General features: G+C 34.2%; 1 protein-coding gene and 1 long non-coding RNA gene across 2 annotated transcripts; both read left to right on the forward strand.

The window, feature by feature from the left end:
- The first annotated feature begins 17,295 nt into the window (after window positions 1-17,295).
- On the forward strand, window positions 17,296-18,019 carry LOC131622288 (uncharacterized). The gene is made up of 3 exons (XM_058893313.1): window positions 17,296-17,523; window positions 17,627-17,818; window positions 17,905-18,019. Exons 1-3 carry the CDS (start codon window positions 17,363-17,365, stop codon window positions 18,017-18,019), a joined length of 468 nt encoding a protein of 155 aa, XP_058749296.1. The 5' UTR covers window positions 17,296-17,362.
- A 141-nt stretch (window positions 18,020-18,160) lies between these two features.
- On the forward strand, window positions 18,161-18,580 carry LOC131622289 (uncharacterized). Its single transcript, XR_009289827.1, has 3 exons — window positions 18,161-18,196; window positions 18,288-18,383; window positions 18,469-18,580. It is a non-coding gene; the product is annotated as an uncharacterized LOC131622289 (long non-coding RNA).
- The last annotated feature ends 4,828 nt before the right edge of the window (window positions 18,581-23,408 follow it).

Below are 23,408 nucleotides of genomic sequence, written 5' to 3' on the forward strand. Positions count from 1 at the left end.
AAATGAATTCGACGGTTCATCAAATCCACCCTTCCACCGCAACACAAGCGAAAGGGTAGAGCAGGAGCAGCGGAGCCCCCGGCTAAACCCCTCATCGAGGATAAACCCATCTGTCAGCCGAGGACTCACGCCAAAACTTAGCAAAAAGGGACGTGATTACGGCAATCGAACCTAAGAAATCACGAAGACCTGACCAGAAACATCGCCTAGTCCACAAACTGACCCCCGGGCATCGCTTGGATAATCTGAGGAGAAAGTGACGACTGTGCATGGGGCACAGCCGACGAAGACGGCGAGAACAGCGAAAGTGCACAGTCGCGAGCTCTCGAAACCATACAAAAAAGACATAAAAACTGGGAAAAGATTCGTAAACATACCTGAAGACATGGCAAATGATGGTTGGGATGAACTCCTCGGCGGATGACGGCGATTTCTACGAACGGTGAAACAACCAACTTCTTCCGGGGATCGTTTATCTGAAGTCGAGCACGCGAACAGAGAGGAAAAAACACCTAAATGTGCGGACTCACCCCTTTTATAGGGAAAAATCTCGGAAGGCGAAACATCGCGTCCCCTGACAAGCGCCGCCATCTAGACCCTAGGCAATCATTGCCTATGCCACGTCAGCGCGTGCTATACACGCGCGACTTTTCGTTTCAACCCACGAACCACTCCGTCCGAGCACATCCACTCGACGAGGATCCATCCCACCTGGGCTGAGCATCATCGCCAGGGCCGGGCATCATCAAAGTCGCAGCTCCTTGGCCAGAAAACTCCGACTTGGGGGGCTCCTGTTCTGGATTGGGCCAAGACTAGGCCCAAGATAGTTCTGGCCCACTGAACCTCAGAGGCCCAAATCCCTCTGTGACCCACTATTGGGTATGGAATGCCCGTCTCTATTATGCTCGGCGTTACCCTCCTCGTGAACCTTCTGACGCCCGGCAGAGATGCCCCCGCGAAGCTCTTCTCTGCCGAGGACTCCGCCCCTCACGAGCAGGCCCTCCACCGAGGACCCTGCTCCTCGTGGGGCTCTTTTCACATCCAACCCTCCAAATAATACGGTGCCCACGTGGTCCCTAAAAGACCGCGTCTCCCTTAAACTTCGGAGCGGTTAACCAAGACAGAGGGAACTCACGCACCTCCGATATTTCCGTTCCAGAAACCTGGCAGTCTCCTAATTGGGCCTGGGCATCCGACCCAAATAGCGAGATCATGGCCCAGCGCTGGGGGCTATAAATACCCTCTTTCACTAGAGGGTCATGTATTCACTTCTTTCTTACTCTTAGCTTTTACTTGCACTCCTTTGCTCGTTTCCTTACTTTGGCATCGGAGTACCTTGCAGGTACACCCCCTCCTCCCTCCTCGAAGACCCAGTTCTGAGCAGCCAGTGACGACTCTTCTGATCAGGTACGATCATATATATATATATATATATATATATATATATATATATATATATATATATATATATATATATATATATATATATAAATATATATATATATATATATATTTCATTCCGCTACGCTTCATTCCTCTCCGTTACGTTATATTCCAATCCGCTATGTTATGTTACATCAATCCAAACATAACCTTACTTTTATACACTTTTCTTAAGTTGTGTAAAATGATGTGTTTGGTCACTCATTTTGGTACGAATGAAGTAGTATTTTAAAGCATATTCCACTAATTGCTCTCTTAAAATTCTAATATCAATTAAAAACCCTACTCAATGTGAACATTCAATCATGCCTTCAATCATAGTTGTCTCAAACTTTTGAGAGACCCTGTGTAAGAAGTTGAAGTTAACTTCAGTTGAATCGTGAAATTTTTTTAAGTGAACCTATTTAAGCGTAAATTAGCATTTGAATATATAATCGGAGGCCCTTTTTGCCATAGCTTAAATTTGAAAAAGTATGAGGCCCTGCGCTGTAGGTCGTCTTACAGACCCTCAAAGACGGTCCTGCCTTCAATTATGCTCACAATCACATACTAACTTTGTGTTTTAATGAAGACTAATCTAACCTTTTTTTCAAAAATAAAATTCTATATTGGAAAATAAAATTAAAAGAAACAAACAATTATATAATGAGTGGATGAGTATCTACATTAGATCAGGAGCAGCCATAAAAGTGAGAGAAACATCATATATACAGTAAAAATCATAAGAAATTTTAATAATATATCTCTCTCAAGTGTGAGTTTATTCCCATCCATATACACTTGCACGACCATTTTCAATACAAAGATTCAGTCTCTTAATTGAACCATCAGTTTTCATACCACTGATGGCTCATGAGGAGGAGCATTCATATTTGGTCAAGAACAACCATATAAGTGAGAGAAGCACCACATATACACCAATGACCTTAAGTCTCTTGTATATGTATTTGTGTTGTTGAAGTTTGTTTTAAATCCCACATTGCTTAGGTTTCCAAGTTGTCGAATGTATAAATATGTGAAGACAGACTCACCCTTTGAACTAACTTTTTGGGTTGAGATTCAAACATATTTAACATGATATTAGAGTTGGGTTAAGAACTGCAATATGGGAATTTGACTCAGGCCCATGCTAGGCGTGTGGGTGGATGTTAAAGTTTGTAGTTTTAATGTTGGAGTTTGTTTGAAATCTTACATAGCTTATGTTCCTGGAATGTTAGGTGTATGAATATGTGAGAGCAGCCTCACCCTTTGAGCTAATTTTTGGGGTTGAGAATCAAACATATTTAACAAAGTCATTAGGTATATGAGTCATCTCACTTATAAAGTATTCAACCTCCATTTTTTCAAGTAATGTGAAACTTTCAACTCACACTTGTATCTCAATGATAAGGAATAACAAAAAAACGGCAATTAGTTAGAACAAACGACCTCTAAAATGACTATCTCAAACACATTGTGATAACATAGTCAACCATGTATCATGATCCACAGAATATCATGTGTGAGCTAATCTATTCGCATAGGTATTATCTTTGTAAAAGATATGAGAAAATTTTAATCTAAATGAACAAAAGTGTGCGTGTTATTTCTCTAATCATTCAAAAAAATTCAACGAACTAACTTCTTATTAAGTTAATACAACTTAACAAAATATCAAAACATTGTACATAAACCACTAAAAAAATGTATGGTGTTAACTACACCCCATGTAATGATCACACACCCTATGGAAACCCCAAAATGTCTTTTAAATCGAAATCCTGATGCGTCTATTATATGTCAAATCACTTCATCAGCACCCCCATTTTTTCCAAAAAAAATATAGATTTTATTCTCTGGAATAGTTTATGACACTTTGTTATCATATAATTTTTACGAGCATTTTTTCGATTAATTCGATTTTTTTTTGAGTAAATATGAGTTAATTTAAAGAATAAATATTAAAAAATGGAAGAAGAGAAATAAGGAAGAAGAATTGTGAGACTTAGAAGAAAAAGCAAGAAAAAAAATGTAATTCTCCCATGGAACTTTCGTGTTACCATCGTGGGCGCGAAATGGTCTCATCGTGGTATGATATAAAGCATGTCGTCCATGATCCTGCTTCTGCCAACGCTTCTTGGACACAATTGAAATGACCGTGGTTGTGATTGGACGTATTTCTGACGCGTTTTCATCTGTTTAAAAGGTAGAAAGACATATTTTTAGGGGTTAACACTTTTGGAGCTAGAAAGTGACGACAAGGAGATTTTGGAGCTAAGGAAATTGACTTTTAAGCTAATGGAAGCCACATTATTCCTTGAATTTCATGTATTATTCTTCTAAACTCCCTGGTATTGACTTGTACAACTATGAGTCGTTAATTAAATTTTGATTAAGTTTAGATGAAGTTGATTTGATATGTTGAACTATGTAACTGGATTTGTATTTTCATGATTTGATATTCTAGTTAATTATTCAGTTATTCTTGATCGTAATGTTATTTGTGTGTTGACGAATATATGAATGGAACTTAGGTTTGTAGCAATTACTGACCCTAACATTGTGAACTCGAATTAGGATAATTTTTCAAACTTAGTAAAATAAATAAGGCTTAAATGCACCTTTGATCCCTGTAAGTTAGCGAGTTTTTGATTTTCGTCCCTGTAAGTTTTTTTCTGGGTCTGAGTCCCTATATTTCACTTTCGCGTTTGTTTTAGTCCCTAAAATCAAAATTTGCAGGAAAATTCGTAGGAAAACCTGCAGATTTTCCTGCGGATTTTGGCTTTAGGGACCAAACCGCAAGCAAAAAGTAAGATATAGGGACTCATACCAACAAAAAAAACTTACAGGGACGAAAATCAAAAACTCGCTAACTTACAAGGACCAAAGGTGCATTTAAGCCAATAAATAACTATAAGTTTGTGATTTAGAAATTCACGAGCGTTCTTGCCTATTTTTACTTTGAACTCACCTAAGGAAGTAAGGAGTTATTACTAAAAAGAATGAGTTATACACCAAGAAATTGGGTATAACAATTGTATTAATTTATTGTAATTCTAGAAAGTCATTTCACGAAAATAGACGCGGTTACCAGCAGTGATAATTAGTAGACTCAAAACAAAACCCGACTGTTTTATCAATCTCGTATTTTCCAATAATTCTATTCTTGCAATTTAATTTTTCCAAATTAAACCTAGCAAATTCCCCAATTTACTTTCATAGCACCAGCTTGTTAAAATAACTCAATCCCTCCCTGTGGAAACGAACTTAGAGTTTTATGACTTCGGTAAAATTAGTACACTTGTTAATTTGCCATCAAATTTTTGACGTTGTTGTCGGGGATTGTTGAATAATTCAAACAAGGCACTTTTTGTGATACGTTTTAAATTTTGTTTCAATTTCCAATTTTATTTTTATTTTTACTTTTATTAAGTTTATGTTGGTGCAATGCTACTGAGGTATTGCCTGTTTGTTTTTACAATGATACCGTTAGATTCATAAATTCAAAGGAATGCACGAGCAATTCAGAAAGCGAAAAGAGAAACACAACAAGTTAAAGAGAAACTAGAAGAAAAAAGAGAAGAAATGGATAATCCACTGAGATAAACAATGGGAGATTATTCAGAAAAACAAATGCTAGACAAGTTTCCTTAGGATTTTAACCTACGAAACTTGTTAGCTTTGATATAAAAAATTATTTGCTTTTAGGTTTAAGAGATAACTTGTTCGATGGATAAGCTATCAGAGATCCTTAGGAGCATCTGACTCGTTTTTATGAGACAGGTTCAATGTACAAGTCAAATGATGTGATTGAAGATCAAGTTAAATTATGGTTTTTATCAAAGATCCTTGGGAGCATCTGACTCATTTTTACATTAGGTCTTTGATTAATTGAAATTTTGGTTCCCCTATTTTGCTTTTTTTTTTTTTGTTTTAATCCCCCATTTTAAAAACTACGATTTTGGTCTCTTTTTAAATTGTGTTGGACTTTAGTCCCCTCTTCGATTTGGGAATAATTTTTTATGATGTGGCGCTATTATTGATGACTTGTCATCTTCTATTTGCCCAAATATAATTCCACAACATATTTGTCCATTTAAAATTAAATTATTTCATTAAATTTAATATTAATTCAATGATCTCTTATATTTTAATAAATCAACTAATTAAAACCCAAAATACTTAAACCATTCAAGACATTATGAAATCCATTATCTTCTTCTCTCATATTGTAAAACACGAAGATGAACCCTAACTTCTGAAATCGCCATGGCCAGTATACTCATTCCTGGTTCCTAAGTCGCTCATCTTCATCGCTCATTCTGAAATGTGAAACCCAATGTACATTTCAAGGTATGTATGTTGTTATTCTTGTTTTGCTTAAGGTTGTTGTCTCCATCGCTTATTCTTGAATCTCATTCTTGGTTTTGATTATTTTTTTCGTTTACGCTATGTTGCACGTTTAAGTTCCAAGAGCTCTAAGATCTGTGTTTATGTGATGTCAGACCACATGTTTGAACATCTGACTTCTGGAGAGCTTTGAAGAAGAGGTTTCTCTCTAAATTGTGCTTTGATGGTTTTAGCCAAAATGTTCCAAAACGTGAGATTGTTAGATCTACAGTTTTATCTACTACTTCTAGCAATTAAAAATCCTTAAGCAAGATTAAAGAAACTATGGTTGTTTTATCTGAAAGTGATAGTACTTCCGAAAATGAATTTTTAAGATACTATAAAAAAATATTTGACATTTTTTGAAAAAATGATTTTGTTTAAAATGATAAAAGAGTCGTTATCATTACAAAAACTTTAATTTTTAAAATAGTATAACAACCTAAAAGATATTTGGAAAATTCTCCAAAACTCTCTTTCAATACAAATAAAATGAAACCCTCCAAAACCCTCCTACCCAAAATCTTTTATTCTTTTGACATAATTCTTCTTATTTTCCAAAAGAAAATGCGTTAATTTGTAACTACACGAAGTTTATCGCTTTTATGTTTGCAAGTTGTTTTGTTGAGTATATAAGTAGGGTCTTTTATTATAAATGTTGTAAAATGGTTTGGAAAAAAATAAACAAGAAAGCATATTGATATCCATGTTTATGTGGAAGGAATTTGAAGTTAACACAGTCGTGGTCACGGTTTATGCACATGTCATTGAATAATGAAAAAGCAACTTAGATTACAAACACTGTCCTGTTTTAGGAGGTCAATGAGGGTCTACCTACATCTTAGAGTGCGGTACTACTAACTCTTCAAAACCATACATTTAATTTAATACATGATTTTATTGATTCAATGCACCCCAAATGAGATAGTTGACCCTTCATAGTATCACCTTAATTATAAATACTGATATGGCCTTAATTATTGTAATAGTGCAAAGTTTCCAAACTCGAATGGAGAGTGACATTTCCTTGAAAATAATATGTCCAAATCTAGAGTTTGTCATGAATTATATAATCATCATGATTTCAGCATTCTTATAGTTGACCCTTCAAAATACAAATGGAAAAAAAGAAAGTATCAAAGCAATTAGAACATAAATTTATGCACCCAAATTTTCTCCAGTAAAAAAAAAACGCAATGCATTTAAACGTAGTTGACCATATGATCAAAATTGTATGGTTTTGATTTAAAAATGATAATTTTGACAAAATCAGAAGAAGAAGAAGAAGAAACCGACTACATAGAATGATTCATTCATGTAAATTAAAAACTCATAATCTAAAACCATGATAAATGGAATATTTGATTAATCAAATTTCATTATCTATCATTCCGACATAAAACAAAACAAAATAATATAAAAAATCCTACAACCTAAGTAACTGGATTTCGTAGTAATTGGATTTCATAGGATAAAAATGATAATTCTAGTTGAGAAAAGAAGAGCCAAGAGAAACATAAGAGCCAATAACAAAATCAACATACAAAGAAAAAAACCAAATTTGTCCCAACAACAAAGTCTATTGTGATAAGAAGGAATATTTCCTTTATCAACCTTAAAATCTTCAAAATACAACCTAACACCTGGATCTCTCATTCTAACCTCACTATCATGCAACACAGAATTTGTAACACCTTGAACATTATTGTTTACATAAATGTTGATGCAACAACAATCTTTTGACTCACCTTTGGTGCTTCTATGATGCACTCTCATTGTTGCACCCACATTCTTTGCATCCATGTTGATGTATTCAAACGAGCCATCCTTGAATTTAGAGTCCATAATAACATAGTAATCACTCAAGTGTGCCACAACCAATGTGCATGGAGAAGTTTTAAGGGGCTTTTAGTTTCACTTTCTTTTTTAATGTTGGATTTGATCTTGAGGTTACCTCATGCTGAAGGAAACTTAATGTTCTCTTGTGATTACTTGAAGTACACTCAAGTGAAAAGTGGATTTGGCCCAAGTTATTTCAAATTACATTGGGCCATTTTCTAATTCATACAAATCCATTTTCTAATTCATACAAATCCAATTTTAGATGGTATTTATTTTGTACATACAAATAAGTAAAGAAAGTAAATAGACGATTTATTTTTTTTTAAACTGAGATTGAATTTTTCATCGTCCCAATTTTTGTAAATAGATTATTACCTCATAACAACTGTATGTTTAATGCATATAGCATGTACATCAACACACTTATAAAAATCACAATTTTTTTGTGGGGTTTTCCGTTTAAAAATGTGGGACATTAGTTGTTAGTTGTGCCATAGAAAATAAAATAACATTTAAAAAAAAAAACAATAGACTTTATTATAAAATTGGGGGAAATTGATTTCATATAAGTTTTTTTTTTTTTACTAAATATAAGTTAAACATAGATAGGTGTGTGGAACTTCTATCCATCTTTCCCATAGTAAATTTGAAGTTGAAGACCTCATCCATCATCTTCATCTTCTACATTTTTAAAAACTTAAATTCATCCATCATCCTTGTCGAGCATCATTTTTAAAAACTCATATTCATTCATCATCTTCATTTTTTATCGTCCTTAAAAATTCATATTCATCTATTATCTTCATCTTTCAGCATTTTAAATACTCAAATTCATATATCATCTTCATATTCTATCACTATTTTTATCTCAAGAGTTTAAACAAAAATTAATCTTATATACGATTTTAAAAAATCTGAAAAAAATTCTATAAATATTAAATTAAAGATTCAAATATAAAAATAATTATATTTTTATATCTAAATCTATTGTATTTTCAAATTAAAAAAATTATATAAGATTAAATCTATAATTGTATATAAGATTCATCTATAATTGTATATAAGATTAAATATGTTACTATATAAGATTTCTTTACGATCTCCATAAGTTAAAATTTAACTTTTTTTTTTGCTAAATGGGATTTTATTTATAATTTTACGTAGTAACATATTTACTGTTCTTTGTAAACTCTACTAATTGATTTGTGAAAGAATTATGTAGATGATTAGTGTTAAATGATTAAACATTGCACTATTATTTCTTCTCACGTTTCAAACATCATGTGCTAACTTTTTTTGTGTGTTAAGCTTAAAATATTATTGAATTCAAGTGCTCTGATGATATTCGGTTATATGTAATATCATAAAAAATAGTCAAGAAAATTTAGTGGATTTCTTTACCATTCATAGGTGATATAAAAGAATAGGTTGAATTAATGATTAAATATCTCTTTCTAAATTTCTAGGTCTTACAACTGGTTTTTTTTCCAACTTATATCACATGTAAATCACTTAATTTTTAACTATTCAGCTGAAACTGTACAATAAATTGTAACTAACTGGTTGTATTGTTTATATTTAAAAAAATATATAAACTATTTGGATTAATGGTTCTTAATCATTTGAATTAGAAAATCTAGTCACATCAATAAATAATTGATTATTTATTTGTTTCATTCAAGAGATAAGTTAGAGTTTTGAGCAAACTATGCTTCCATTTAACATTTATGCATACAAGATTACTATACCAAATTTGTCTTTTAGCAGCACCCCTACGAAAGCGCTTTTAGGAAAAAGCGCTGGTATAGGCTTCGCTAAAAACAAAATTAAAAAACACGCTAAAAAAGCGCTCTTATAGGGGGGTATGAAAGCGCTTTTAAAAAGCGCTCTGGTAGGGGGGGGTATGAGAGCGCTTTTCAAAAGCGCTCTGGTAGGGGGGGTACGAAAGCGCTTTTCAAAAGCGCTCTGGTAGGGGGAGGAACGAAAGCGCTTTTCAAAAGCGCTCTGGTAGGGGGGTTTAATGAGAGCGCTTTTTAGTCAAAAGCGCTGGTATAGACCAGGCTATGAGAGCGCTTTCCAGAAGCGCTTTAGTAGCCTTTATTAATAAAATTAAAACCAAAAACACGCTTATACTGTTTCTCACTTTCTCTCTTTCGTTTTCTCTGCACGCGAAACAGAAACCCTCACCGTCTTCTTCATCATCCTCCATCGCCCCTCCGTCCACCACCTTCGGTCCTCCGTCCACCACCATCGGTGCCGTCCACCACCATCGGTCCTCCGTCCACAACCATCGGTGCCGTCCACCACCGCGAAGTTCTTCTCCGATTCTCACGACATCTTTCAATTTCGGTAATCTTCACAAACTTTGAATTGAGTTTTGATCATTGGATTTGCTTGTCGTTAGTTCTTGCGAATTTGTTTGAATTATCTGTTTATTACTCGAGATGCAATAGATTTGTTATAATGGAAGTGTTCATAATCTTGCTTTTGTGCATACTAACTGTTTGTGGAATGGATTGAACCAAGTATGTATCAATAATGCCTTGCTTTATGAAAATGTATTGGAATTGCTTGCATCTCCCATAACTGAAAACAGAAGCAAATAAATTGAGTTATTTTATTTTAAAAATTTCTATTGTTATGCTTCAAAGAATACTACTTCATACTCTGTACTAATTAGTGAACTGTTCAATTTTGTTTCATCATCGTCGCTCATGTGTTGATTGCAGCCAAAATATCTGAAAGTAAAGCAAATACAAGCTGAATAAATCAAGTACAGTAAAAATATACAACGAGTTTAAATGAAGTAGAACTAGAATGACAAAATATAAAACTTACAGTGAGTTTAAATGTGGCAGTGAGATAATGGATTCTGGAAGCTGTCCCGTTAGATCATTGTATGAAAATGTATCAATAGATTTTCAATAGTTTTGATCATTGGATTTGCTTGTCGTTAGTGCTCTAATTGTTTCACATGTAGAGATTAAGTAAGTGCTTATTGAGATAGGTGATTTTGTCTTGTTCTATTGATACCATTTTCTTCTTGTCTTGTTCTATTGCTACTATTACCAAGGTTTTTTTCTCTCATCTTTCACAACTTGCTCAATTTACAAATTCTTGTTACTATATATGAATTTATGAAGAAACATTATTGGTATTTTTACGGTTTAATCAATGAAATTGTTTGTGTAAAAAATGAAAGACATGGTTGGGTATCTCCGAGAATCTTCCATCTATGGATAGTTAGTTATTCTTTTTTTGTTGCTTTTCAATTCAACTTGATTAGTTCTAGTGTATAGCTTGTGTGTAGACTTAGGAAATGAATGATATTCCAAAACACATTTTTATTTAATTTTAATTTTAATTATTTGTATAGTAAAATATATGGTATGCATTTTCATGTTTGTCTCTTTTATTTTTTATGATACATGCAAGAACTTATTAAGTACTTTTTTTATTTAATTTTTGTTTTAAGTTAAATTAATAAATAGCTAAACATATTTAAATAATTTTTGTAAATTCGAGTGTTTGTAGTTACTATAGCTAATTGATAATTGATTTCATATCATTTTAAATAATGGAGTTCTATATTGGGGTTTTTTTGATATTGTGTTAGTAGTGGTGTATTTAACTGCATCGTGTGTGTGTTTAATTTTACAGTTACTTTGAAGTCTCTGGTTTCTACTTGTACAACGCCGATTCAAACCTACCCATCTCCCACATCAAGTCTATAACTCAGGTTACTATCCCTTTCTTCTTGCTTATAGTTTGTTATATTCTGCTTATAGTTTATTGTTTATGGTTCTATTTAATATCAATTTAGTGTCTCTCAACCAGTTTTTTGGTTTGTGGACTTATATTACCTTGAAATAAGGTAATGTCTTCTTTAAGAAATCGGGTATTCTGATTAGGTATTCTGATTAGGTATTCTATTATGATGATAGCTATTTATTATCTTGACAGAATTCCTTATAGAAACGAAGAAGCACTTGTTTAGCTTAATTAAGACATGGATAAGACATGGATGAATTCAAACCGATTGTCGAAAGAGTACGAGAAAGGGGTATGGGAATTTGTTGAGTTTGCGGTTGCGCACTCCAAAGACCCGCTTCGAATGCCGTGTCCTTGCTTGGGTTGCTGTTATGGGGGTAAGGTTGACGGGAATCAGTTGGGATCTCATTTACTACGGTTTGGAATTGATAGAAGTTATACATGTTGGACAATGCATGGTGAGAAAAGTAACGGGAATGCTGAGTCGAGGTGTAATAGGAAGTATGCTTCAAACGACGATTGCACAGACACATACGATTGCGATCGAGTCGAAGAGATTGCAGAAGCGCTTGAAGAAGATCTTGCGGATTGTCCCAAAATGTTTGAGAGGTTGGTAAGCGATGCAGAGAAACCGTTGTATGATGGTTGTTCAAAATTCACAAGATTGTCTGCGGTGTTAAAGTTGTACAACTTAAAGGCGGACAACGGATGGTCGGATAAAAGTTTCACAGAGTTATTAGCCCTTATGAAAGATATGCTACCAGAGGATAATGTTCTTCCCAATCGAACATATGAAGCCAAAAAGATGTTGTCCTCTATTGGCATGAGCTATGATAAGATACATGCATGTCCAAACGATTGCGTTTTGTTTCGAAACGAGTATGCAGCGTTGAATGAGTGTCCTAAATGTGGTGCCCCTCGATATAAGAAAAAGTTGTCTCCGGCTAAAGTTTTATGGTATTTTCCTATAATTCCGAGATTCAGACGCATGTATCGTAGTGAGACCGATTCAAGACACTTGACTTGGCATGCAGATGAAAGAATTATTGATGGAAAGTTGCGACATCCGGCAGACTCACCACAATGGATGAAAGTTGATACTGATTATCCTGAATTTGGAAAAGAAGCAAGAAACCTTCGGTTGTCATTGTCTACTGATGGAATGAACCCGCATGGTATTCAAAGCATCTCGCATAGCACATGGCTTGTGATTCTTATGATCTATAACCTACCTCCGTGGCTATGTATGAAGCGTAAGTACATGATGTTATCTATGCTAATTTCTGGGCCTAAACAACCAGGGAATGACATAGACGTATACTTGGCACCGTTAATCGAAGATTTAAAGTTTTTGTGGGACAACGGTGTGGAGGTTTACGATGGGTATAGGAAGGAAAGTTTCAACTTGAGGGCGATGTTGTTTGGAACAATTAATGATTTTCCAGCATACGGAAATCTATCCGGGTACAGCAATAAAGATCAAAAGGCGTGTCTTGTTTGTGAAGACGAAACCGATACGACACGATTGGAGCTTTGTCAGAAGAATGTCTTTCTCGGCCATCATAGATTCTTAAATCCTAATCATCACTACCGTGGGTGGAGAAAAGCATTCAACGGAAAGGCCGAACATGGTACAGCCCCGCCTTTTTTGTCAGGTGATCAAATTTTTGAAAAGGTGAAAGATGTGAGCACTCAGTTTGGCAAGCCTTTTGCACATTCACTTGTCAAGGGTGGGTGGAAGAAGAAGTCCATTTTTTTTGAACTTCCATATTGGAAGTCGTTGTACGTAAGACATTTCCTGGATGTTATGCATATTGGAAAAAATGTATTTGACAGCGTCATAGGTACGTTACTCAATATACAAGGAAAGTCTAAGGATGGCCTTAACATAAGGAAGGACATGGTAAACATGGGGATGAGAACTGAATTGGGACCCGTGACGAAAGGAAGACGAACATATCTGCCACCTGCTGTTTACACTCTATCTAGAAAGGAGAAGAAAACATTGTGTAAGTTCCTCAGTGAAGTTAAAGTTCCAGAAGGCTACTCTTCAGATATTAGAAGACTTGTGTCCATGAAAGACCTCAAGTTAAAGAGTTTGAAGACGCATGATTGTCATGTTATAATGGAACATTTTTTACCAATAGGTATACGTTCTATTCTGCCAGAAAAAGTAAGAAGCGCAATAACTAAGCTGTGTTTCTTCTTCAGGTCAATTTGCAGTAAGGTGGTCGATCCCGCGATCTTACCAACATTGCAAAAAGAGATAGTTGTTACTTTATGTGATCTTAAAATGTATTTTCCTCCCTCGTTTTTTGACATAATGGTTCATCTAGTCGTTCATCTTGTGAAAGAGACACAACTGTGCGCACCAGCTTATATGAGATGGATGTACCCTGCTGAACGTTATATGAAAATATTAAAAGGGTACGTGAAAAACAGAAGTCGACCGGAGGGTTGTATTGCCGAACGATACGTTGTTGAAGAAGCGGTTGAGTTTTGTACTGAATATCTGTCAAATGTTCAATCAATTGGACTCCCTAAATCTCATATTGTCGAAAAAAAAGAAGGAAAAAGGCTAATTGGAAATAAAGTTGTGACAGTATCAATGGTCGAACGGGATCAAGCGCACTTGTATGTTCTGCACAATGAGATTGAGGTTGAGCCGTATGTTGAAATGCACAAGGTTGTTCTCCGAGATTTAAATCCAAATAGAAATGAGAACTGGATAGTACGAGAGCACAATCGAAGTTTCATACCGTGGTTTAGGGATCATATTTATGCAAAGTATCGTTCAGATCCTGCTTCAGTAACAGAAAGGTTGAGATGTTTAGCCTATGGTCCAACTGTAATTGTGCTTTCTTATAGCGCATACGCTATTAATGGATACATATTTTATACCAAAGAACAGGATGATAAAAGTACTATGCAAAATAGTGGTGTTACCTTGGTAGCTGAAGCAATGCACATATCAAGTGCGAATGACTTAAATCCGAAATTTGCAAAATTGTCATATTTTGGGGTTATCGAGCGCATTTTGGTGTTTGATTACGCGAAGTTTCAGATTCCTGTATTTGGTTGCAAGTGGGTTGAAAATAATAGTGGCATACGAATGGATAAGTCAAGATTTTTGCAAGTGGATCTCAATAGGGTAGGGTACAAAGATGAGCCTTTCATTCTAGCCTCTCAAGCTAAACAAGTGTTCTATGTCAATGATCCGACAAGTACGAAATGGTCTATAGTGCTTTTATCTAACAAAATAGTTAATGAAAAGATTGAAGATCAATGTGATATTGGTGTTGGCATTGAATCTTGTACAAGAAACGATCAAAATGAGAATGAATCTTGTACTAGAAATGATCATAATGAGGGTATTTGGATCAATCCAACCGTCCGCGTTGTTAAGAGACGCGTAGAACACAATCCTACCAAGAAAAGAAAGAGACGTTAGTGATAAAGGTAATAGTATACATATTCCGAGTAATTTGTTTTATTCAATTTGTACCGATTGTTTTAATCAATAGTATAGTACTTATTCAATTTTGGTGCATATTCTCGTTTTGTACATAACTTTTGAACCATGTATCCGTTTGTTGACTTCTTTACATGTAACTATACTATTTTGACGATTCCGGAGCTGCTCATGCACTTATCTTTACATTTCGGGACTGTTTTTTTATCGGTTTTGCTTCTGCCCGTAATCAAAAGTCGGGCTTAGGGTCTGAATTTCGGAAAACCGACTTTATTTTTGAGTCCGTGGGGACGTTTTACCATAGCCATGTAAATTTCGTTCAATTCCGACAACTTTATTTTTTGACGCTTTTTTTGATTTGTACCGATTTCGTTTCCGATTTACTTGTACATGCATGGTTTGACTTCCATTTTACTTGTATAGATTGTTAGCTTATTAATAGTGTACTAATGTGCTTTAGTTTGTTTGATACAGGTTAAATGGCTCCGGATAGAGATGCTCCACCTGAAAACTCACAAGAAAGAGATGCTCAAGAAAGAGATGCCACGGATACAAATGCTCCACCTGATACTGAAGCAAAAGAAGTTGCACGAGGCATCGCTATCATGAAGGGAATCGTTCGACATAGAGACCAAGGATTAGTATACCGATTGGAATGGAATTCTGATAAACAAGCAATTGGTCCTAATTCTGCAAAGTTGACAAGTTATATTGGTACACTTGTTCGTATGCATATTCCGGTCTCCGTAGCTAAATGGAATCTGAAAAGCGAAGACTTGGATGCGGAAAAAAAAGCGATTTGGGACGAGCTTCAGGTATATATCATATATGGTTAATTGTTGTTATTATCTTGACGATAAATTGTTTAAATTACTTATACTAACACACTATGAGTATGTTTTTTTGCAGAGGACTTTTGAGATACCAGATGATCGTAGACGCTACATACTTGGTTTGGCCGGTAAAAGATATAGAGGGTGGAAAGCTTTTTTGACAAACACTTATCTTAAGGATAAAGATGGAAACTTTCTTGAAGAGGCACCGGGACGGCCAAAAAATTATGAGATCTTCATTGGTGAAGAAGATTGGGCTGAGTTTGTAAAGCAAAGAGATGAAGATTTTCGGAAAAGGAGTGCCAAGAATAGTGCGAGAGCATCCAAACCCGCATATCCATACAAAAAAGGGCGTTTTGGATATGCACGCTTGGAGGATAAAATTGTAAGTAAATAGAAATGTGTTTTAATTAATTGTCTAAATGTGTTTTATTTGACGATTTTATCATTTGTGTCAATGCATAGTTAGAGGAGACTAAAAGTGAGGAAACCTCACTTCCTGAACATGTGTTGTGGAGGGAAGCTCGAGTGGGCAAGGATCATGCTGTCGATCCCGAAGTTCAAAGAGTTTTTACTGAATGTGTAAGTATAATACTGTGTCTTTAATTAAATCAAATGTTTTTTAATATATAAATGATTTTTTAATGTAAATGAATTACAGGAGACCTTGTCGCAATCGGCATCCACCGGTGAGGGGAGCGTACTTAGTAGAGCACTAGATGCTCCTGAGTATCCCGGTCGGGTGAGGGGTAAGGGTCATGGTGTGACTCCAACCTCTTTTTACAAGAGTCCTAGGAGAAGAAATCCTTCAAATGAAGAAGTGTTGCAAAAGTTGGCGGAATTGCAAGCACAAGTCTCTGAATTGCAAAGAGATAAAGAAGCGTATATGAGAGAAAAGTGCAACACTTCATCGGTGAAAGAAACTAGTGATAAGGCTAGTATCAACTATCAAAGGAAATTTCCCGAGGTAATTATAATTTTTTTTCCTTTTAAATTGTTCTATTTTATTAATGATAATGACTTTATATTTACTATTGGTTTAGGGCATTTCATCTTGCCAACTATACTTATCGGAACCGAATTATCGACTAGTTGGCAAGGGAAAAGTGCACAACACTTTGGACACCTGAAAGTATCGGTGGATGTTGTAGTAGATCATGATGCGATGCTACCGGTACCTGACATGGTCTCAGAGACGACATTGCTGCGAGATGCAATAGGATCATTTGTTGCATGGCCCTCGGAGCTCATTACCATTAGTGATGAGGTATATTGAAAACGATTATGAATCATTTAGTTTTCGAATGTCAATTCTAAACCGTTTATTAATTATTTTTTACATTTTAATTTTAGACTGCTCCTATAAAACCCACAGTTAAGGGTAAAGGGATTTTACAGGAGGAGGAGTCTGTTGCATCACTAAAAGAGGTACATTTAAAGTGTTAATAATTAATCTGAATCTAAATCTGCATGATTTTATATTTTACCTAACTTATATGATTTTTAGGCATCCGCTCGGGAGTCACAACAAGTGACGCAGCAAGTTCGTACCGTACCATCCACTGGTCCTCCGAAGCCAGCGGGAAAAAAAGGCGGTGCTTTTGTGCCTCGGTACCGGTCGACGCTCGCAACAATGGTTGATATGTCCGATTTGAAGGATGGTGCTTTACGTGAAATCGTTATGGATGAAAGTGTCTTCGGTATTGAATTCAAGTCACTTATTACAATTGATGACTTGGAGGAGATTTTTAAGCATGATCAACTAGGCGTCACTAACATGCACTCATACATCCGGTAATATTCACTCATCCGATATATTATTTAATTAGTCCCACAATATAATTTATTTACACATTTCAATGAAAATAATCTAATGTTTATTATGTTTTTATTTAAGGTTGTTGTATGACAGAGTGTTGCGCGGGACTCCGTTGTCTAACAGATTCCGTTTCGTGTCTTCCGCCCACTGCAGCGGAATGGCAATTGCTTCGGAACCGGAATCAGTTAGACAACGCTTAGTAGATAGTTTCATGTCCACCGGCAATACAGAAAGTCTGCATCTTTGGGCGTATAATACCCGACCAGTAGGGTTAGTTTCTCATTCTTTGTTCATCTAATCTCTGTTTCTTTTGTGTATAGCAAAATTTTCATATAACCTATTGTTTTAATTTATAGAGCACACTGGTTGCTGCTTGCTATCAACCCTATAAGGGAAGTCGTGTATTATCTGAATTCGGTAAATGGTGAATGGACCAATTATCCGGCCATGAAGGAAATCGTTGATTTGTAAGTGGGATCGTTCTAAATATATATTCGTGTATATTTATATATTTACTTATTTGTGGGATTGATCTAAACATATGCTTTTATATATTTGTTAATTAGATCAATACAAGTGTTCCGAAGTCAACGGGACGCACAAGTATCCCGAACTAAATCTAACAACATTACTTGGATCCAAGTGCAGGTACATTATTTTTCACAATGTTGCTTATAATATATTTATGCTACTTGATAAAACAAGACAACTATAGAATCTTATTTGTTTTTCTATGTAGTGTCCGCAACAGCGAAACAGTTACGATTGCGGATACTTTGTTTTGAGGTATATGAAAGAAATCCTTCAGGCGAATCAATTAGAGATTCCGCTCACGGTATGAATTTATAACTTAAGATAATTTCATATAATTTATTACATTTAACTAAATATATCATTCATATTATGTTTTTGTTTTGTAGTACCTTGACGAATTCCGTGCTACTGCGTACCCGAAGCTTAAGTTGGAAGAAATCAAAGAAGATTTGTGTCATTTTTATATTAAGCGCTTTTTCATGTAGGATTTGTGTCGATTTGAACTATAATATTATTGATGTTGTAATGATGTATATATATAATTTTGGATATTATAATGGTATTATATTAGTATATATATTGTCTTACTGATGGCTGAAATAATATCGTCGAAAATAAATTACAGGTCGAAAATATTACAGGTTGAAAACATATTACAGGTCGAAAATATTACAGGTCGACTGGGAGGATTAAATTACAGGCTGCACATTAAAATACCTCATTTAGCAACTAAAGCGCTTTTGAAAAGCGCTCTTAAAGGCCCACCTACTAAAGCGCTTCTTTGTAAAAGCGCTGCCAAAGATTAATAAAAAAGCAAAAAAAAAAAAAAAAAAAAAAGCAACATACTAAAGCGCTTTTGGATAAGCGCTCTTATAGGGGGGCCTATCAGAGCGCTTTTTCCAGAAAAAGCGCTCTTAAAGCCTACCCTATAAGAGCGCTTTTCCAAAAGCGCTTTAGTATGTTGCGTTTTTTTTTTTTTTTTTACTCTCACAAGGGGGCCTATCACAGCGCTTTTCTGGAAAAAGCGCACTTAAAGGGGGGCCTACCAGAGCGCTTTTTCCAGAAAAGCGCTCTTAAAGGGGAGCCTACAAGAGCGCTTTTTCCAGAAAAGTGCTCTTATAGGGGGGGCCTACCAGAGCGCTTTCAGAAGCGCTTTTGTTAGCTACGCCAGCGCCACCTTTCACAGCGCTTTTAAGCGCTTTTAAAGGCTATAAAAAGCGCTTTAAAAGCCTTTCCTCGTTGTAGTGAGATATATTAAAAATAGCCACATATATATTACTCGTTTTCCATTGAATTCAAACGATGGAGGTACATCAGCTTAAACAAGAACAAAATATATGATCGATAATATTACTCTTTGATCATCATCAAAATGTTCGTAACACCAAATTGAAGGAGGTCACAGATCAAATATTTGTCTAATAAGGAGAGTCGTTGCTATTGCGGAAGGAAGGGAAGGGGTGGGAAAAGATAAGGAGATGCAGTTGAGAACTATGAATATGCATGAGTTGAGTTTGTAGAGGAAGAATTTAATGAGGGTAAATTTTGTTTTGCAGAGAATTTTACCAGCATCCAAAGATGAAGGGAAGTGCAAGAATTTGTTTAAAACACATTATTTTATAAAAAATAATATGTGTAATTTGATCGTGGATAGTGGCAACATGGAGAATCTGATGTCACGGAAATGGTAGATTATTTGAAGTTGTCCACGGAACCCCATTAGAAGCCATACACTTTCGATTAGGTATGCAATGACTCTTAAGTTCGAGTACCACTAGCCTGCAGAGTTCATTTCTCCATCGGGAAGTATTACAAATAAGAGGTACTTTGTGATGTTCTTTATATGGATGTTTGTCATATTGTACTCGGTAGAACTTGGTTGTTTGATAATGATATCACTTATTAAGGACATGATAATATGATTATGTTTACATGAGACACACATAAAATTGCTATGACTCTTGTTTTGCACTTTGATAAGAATCAAGGAGGAAAGAAGTATATTTTCTTAGTGATGACACAAAGTGAAAATGAGCTTGACGAGACTGTTAAACAAACAGAATTTTTCAATATTATGGTGATTAAAAGGCTAATGAGTGTTGTAAAGAGGACACAACAATTTCATAAGAAGTGTTAGGAATCTTAGATGATTTCAAGGAGTTAACTACATTTGAACTACCAAACAATTTATCTCATATGCGAGATAAACGCAAAAAAGTTAAATTTTCAATGTGGAAGATGATGTGATTAATGTGTTTTCCCGTAAGGAGAGGTTTCCAGTTGGTACTTACAACAAGCACTAGCCACCCAATTATGGCCTACTCAAAGTGATCTGAAAGATCAACTATAATGCTTATGTGATAGCTCTCCCAGATTCCATGAATATATCCAATACTTCCAATGTTACTGACATTCATGTGTATCAAGCAGATGAAGCTCTTTATCAAGAAGAGAATTCAGGGTCGAGTTCTTCATAGGTGAAGGAGAATGATGTGAAAAGGCTAGTTGCGTGCATCGAAGAAGAAGTTGCTCATCAAAAAGGCTCGACAGGATTTGCGTAAGTTTGGCGTCCGATGTCAGAATTATAGCTGTCCAAACGGGCTACCCGGCCCTAAACGGGCCGGCCCTAGTGGGCCTCGGGCTTTTTCGGGCCGGGCCCAAAAAGCCCATTTTTATATGGGCTCCGTTTTTACTACCCAGGCCCAGCCCTGTTCGGGCCTCGGGCTTTTTCGGGCCGGGCCCAAAAAGCTCATTTCCAAAAAATATATTAAATATTCTCTTTAATTTAAAAAAAATAAATTATATTAAGCTTAATTTTTAAAAAAATATTAAAATTTGTTTTTATATTTCACTATTATAAAATATATTTTAAAGAAATACAAAAATTTGAATTTTTTAATTAGTATTAAATATTAAATTTTATTAATTAAATATTAAATTTTACTATTTATCGGGCCCATGGGCTACCCGGAGCCCACACGGGCTGGCCCATTTAGGGCCGGGCTTTTTTCGGGCCGGGCTCAAAAAGGCCCGAAACAAAATGGGCTCAAAAAATTAGGCCCAAGCCCTAACATTTTTCGGGCCCCGCGGGCCAGCCCATGGGCTTCGGCCCATTTTGACGGCTCTAGTCAGAATGAATCTTGTTATACCTTTTTGGATAGGGAGTTGGCTCACGAGTCCAGCTTAAGACTTCGCCATAGCCGTTTCAGACTCAAAAATAACATTTTAATAGTTTCCACAACTTTAGTAATTTCTGTTTTATTTTCCACAATTTTAGCAATTTTAGTTTTATTTTCACCAATTTTAGTAATGTATGTTCTATTTCAGTTTTTGAATATTTTTAGCATTAGAGTTTTATTTTAGTATTTAAACATTTTTGGGACGTGGTCGTTAGTATCTTTTATAATATTAAAATTCAAGAGTTTTTTTCTTTTTGGTGAATTCTATAATTTATCTGACAAGTTTATCCCTTGCAAACTTGTATTTTCGTTTTAGAATTAACGCTTATTAATTCTTCGTGATTCTGAGTGCGTCAATAATCAACTAAATTTCACTCAATTCCTCCAGTGAGCTGCACCTATATGTTTTGACAATTTCTCAAGCAAGATTTCTAAATTTCTAATAAAAGCTTTGTTATTTTTATTAGAAGTCTTTTGATTGACTTTAATAGCTCTAAAATTGATGTATGTCATTTTCATATATTAAGTTGGAGTTTTCTCCGTTGTAGAAGGCTTTTGTGATTGTTAATTATGATATGTTGTTGATTATGATGTGCTCCTTAATTTGAGATTTTTCTTTGATTATTATCACTATGTAAACTTAAGAAAACAAACTACCAGCAAATATAAAAAACATCCCTTTTATTGATTCCTTCTATTAAGACAAGCTTATTCTTTTAAGGTTAAATTGGTACCATCACTTGCATTTTTATTCTTTTAAAACTTGTATGCTTTTTAACAGAAAACTCATATTTGTGCATAGAATATCATGCAATTATTATTGTGCCATATTATATAATAATATTATTAAAAATTTAAAACGATTCCTCAATATTAACCTCATTTAATTTGTTTGTTGCATGTCTTAAAAAAAATAAGCTCTTACACTTCTCTTTTAGAAATTTTGTCTTTTAATGTTAGTTTTAATTTTTATTACTTAAATTTTTATATAAGTCAGACATTAAAAAATTGTTGGCACGTATAACTCATATACAAAAGAAATATTTGATTGTCACTAATAAATAAATTAAAATATAGTTTTTTACATCTTTAAAATAAAAAATAAAAAAAAACTTATAATTATTACATTTAATTTGAACTTAATTAATCTAAAAATAATACACAGACAAATATTTGCAACTAAATAATTAGTTAAAATTAAAAAAAAAAAAAAATTAACATCGCTCAAATAAAAATGCAAAAAATTATAATACACAAAAATATTTTTTTTTCAAAATTTAATTTTATCCAAATTATCTCTCTTAAAGTAAGTCATTTAAAGAGGTTATTAGGCTCAATTCATAGTTCATACAAGGAATAACGTTTGACTACTTTTGGTAAAATATTATGACGAAATTAATTTATATAATATATTTTATTTAATGGGATAAAATTTGATTATTGTTGTAATAATTAATTAGATAATTTATTATCTTATTCAACTATTTAAAATAAAATTGAGAATAACTTGAGTTTAAAATAGACTTAAAAAAGTAGTTGATTTCACAACTGAATTTGTTTTACAATACTATATTACTCTCATTTTTGTTGTTTAAAACATTTTGCTACATCTTCAACTACAAATACATTTACAAAAAAAAATATAATGTTCCACTTTTATATTTTATCGATAGTAATAATTAATTAATTTGAACATTACAACTCCAAATTACACAAAGAATCATCATTCAATTGGGTTCGGTCCATCTAAATAAAACAAAAAAAGAAATATGTATTACTGATTATTATTAAACAAAAACACGAGACAAATATTTGTAATTGATAATTATGAAATAAATACGAGACAATTATTTGTCACTGATATGAATAAAGAAAACATAAAATAAATGTTTATTATTAGAGTGAAGATCCATTTTGGTCCCTCACAAATATTACACGAGTCAAATTAGTCCCTCACAAAAAAATTAATTCAACTTAATCCCTTACAAAATTTAACCGGATCATACTTTTAAACCGTGACCGGACTGACACGTTCAATTTTTTTACTTTTTATTTTTTAAATACTAAATTAATTTTTATTTTTAATTTCATTTTTAAACAGTTATCAATGAATAATATCAAAAAAGCCAAAATTATTTCTTATAAAA

This window comes from Vicia villosa, unplaced genomic scaffold (assembly GCF_029867415.1).
Source record: "Vicia villosa cultivar HV-30 ecotype Madison, WI unplaced genomic scaffold, Vvil1.0 ctg.000029F_1_1_1, whole genome shotgun sequence".
NCBI lineage: Eukaryota > Viridiplantae > Streptophyta > Magnoliopsida > Fabales > Fabaceae > Vicia > Vicia villosa.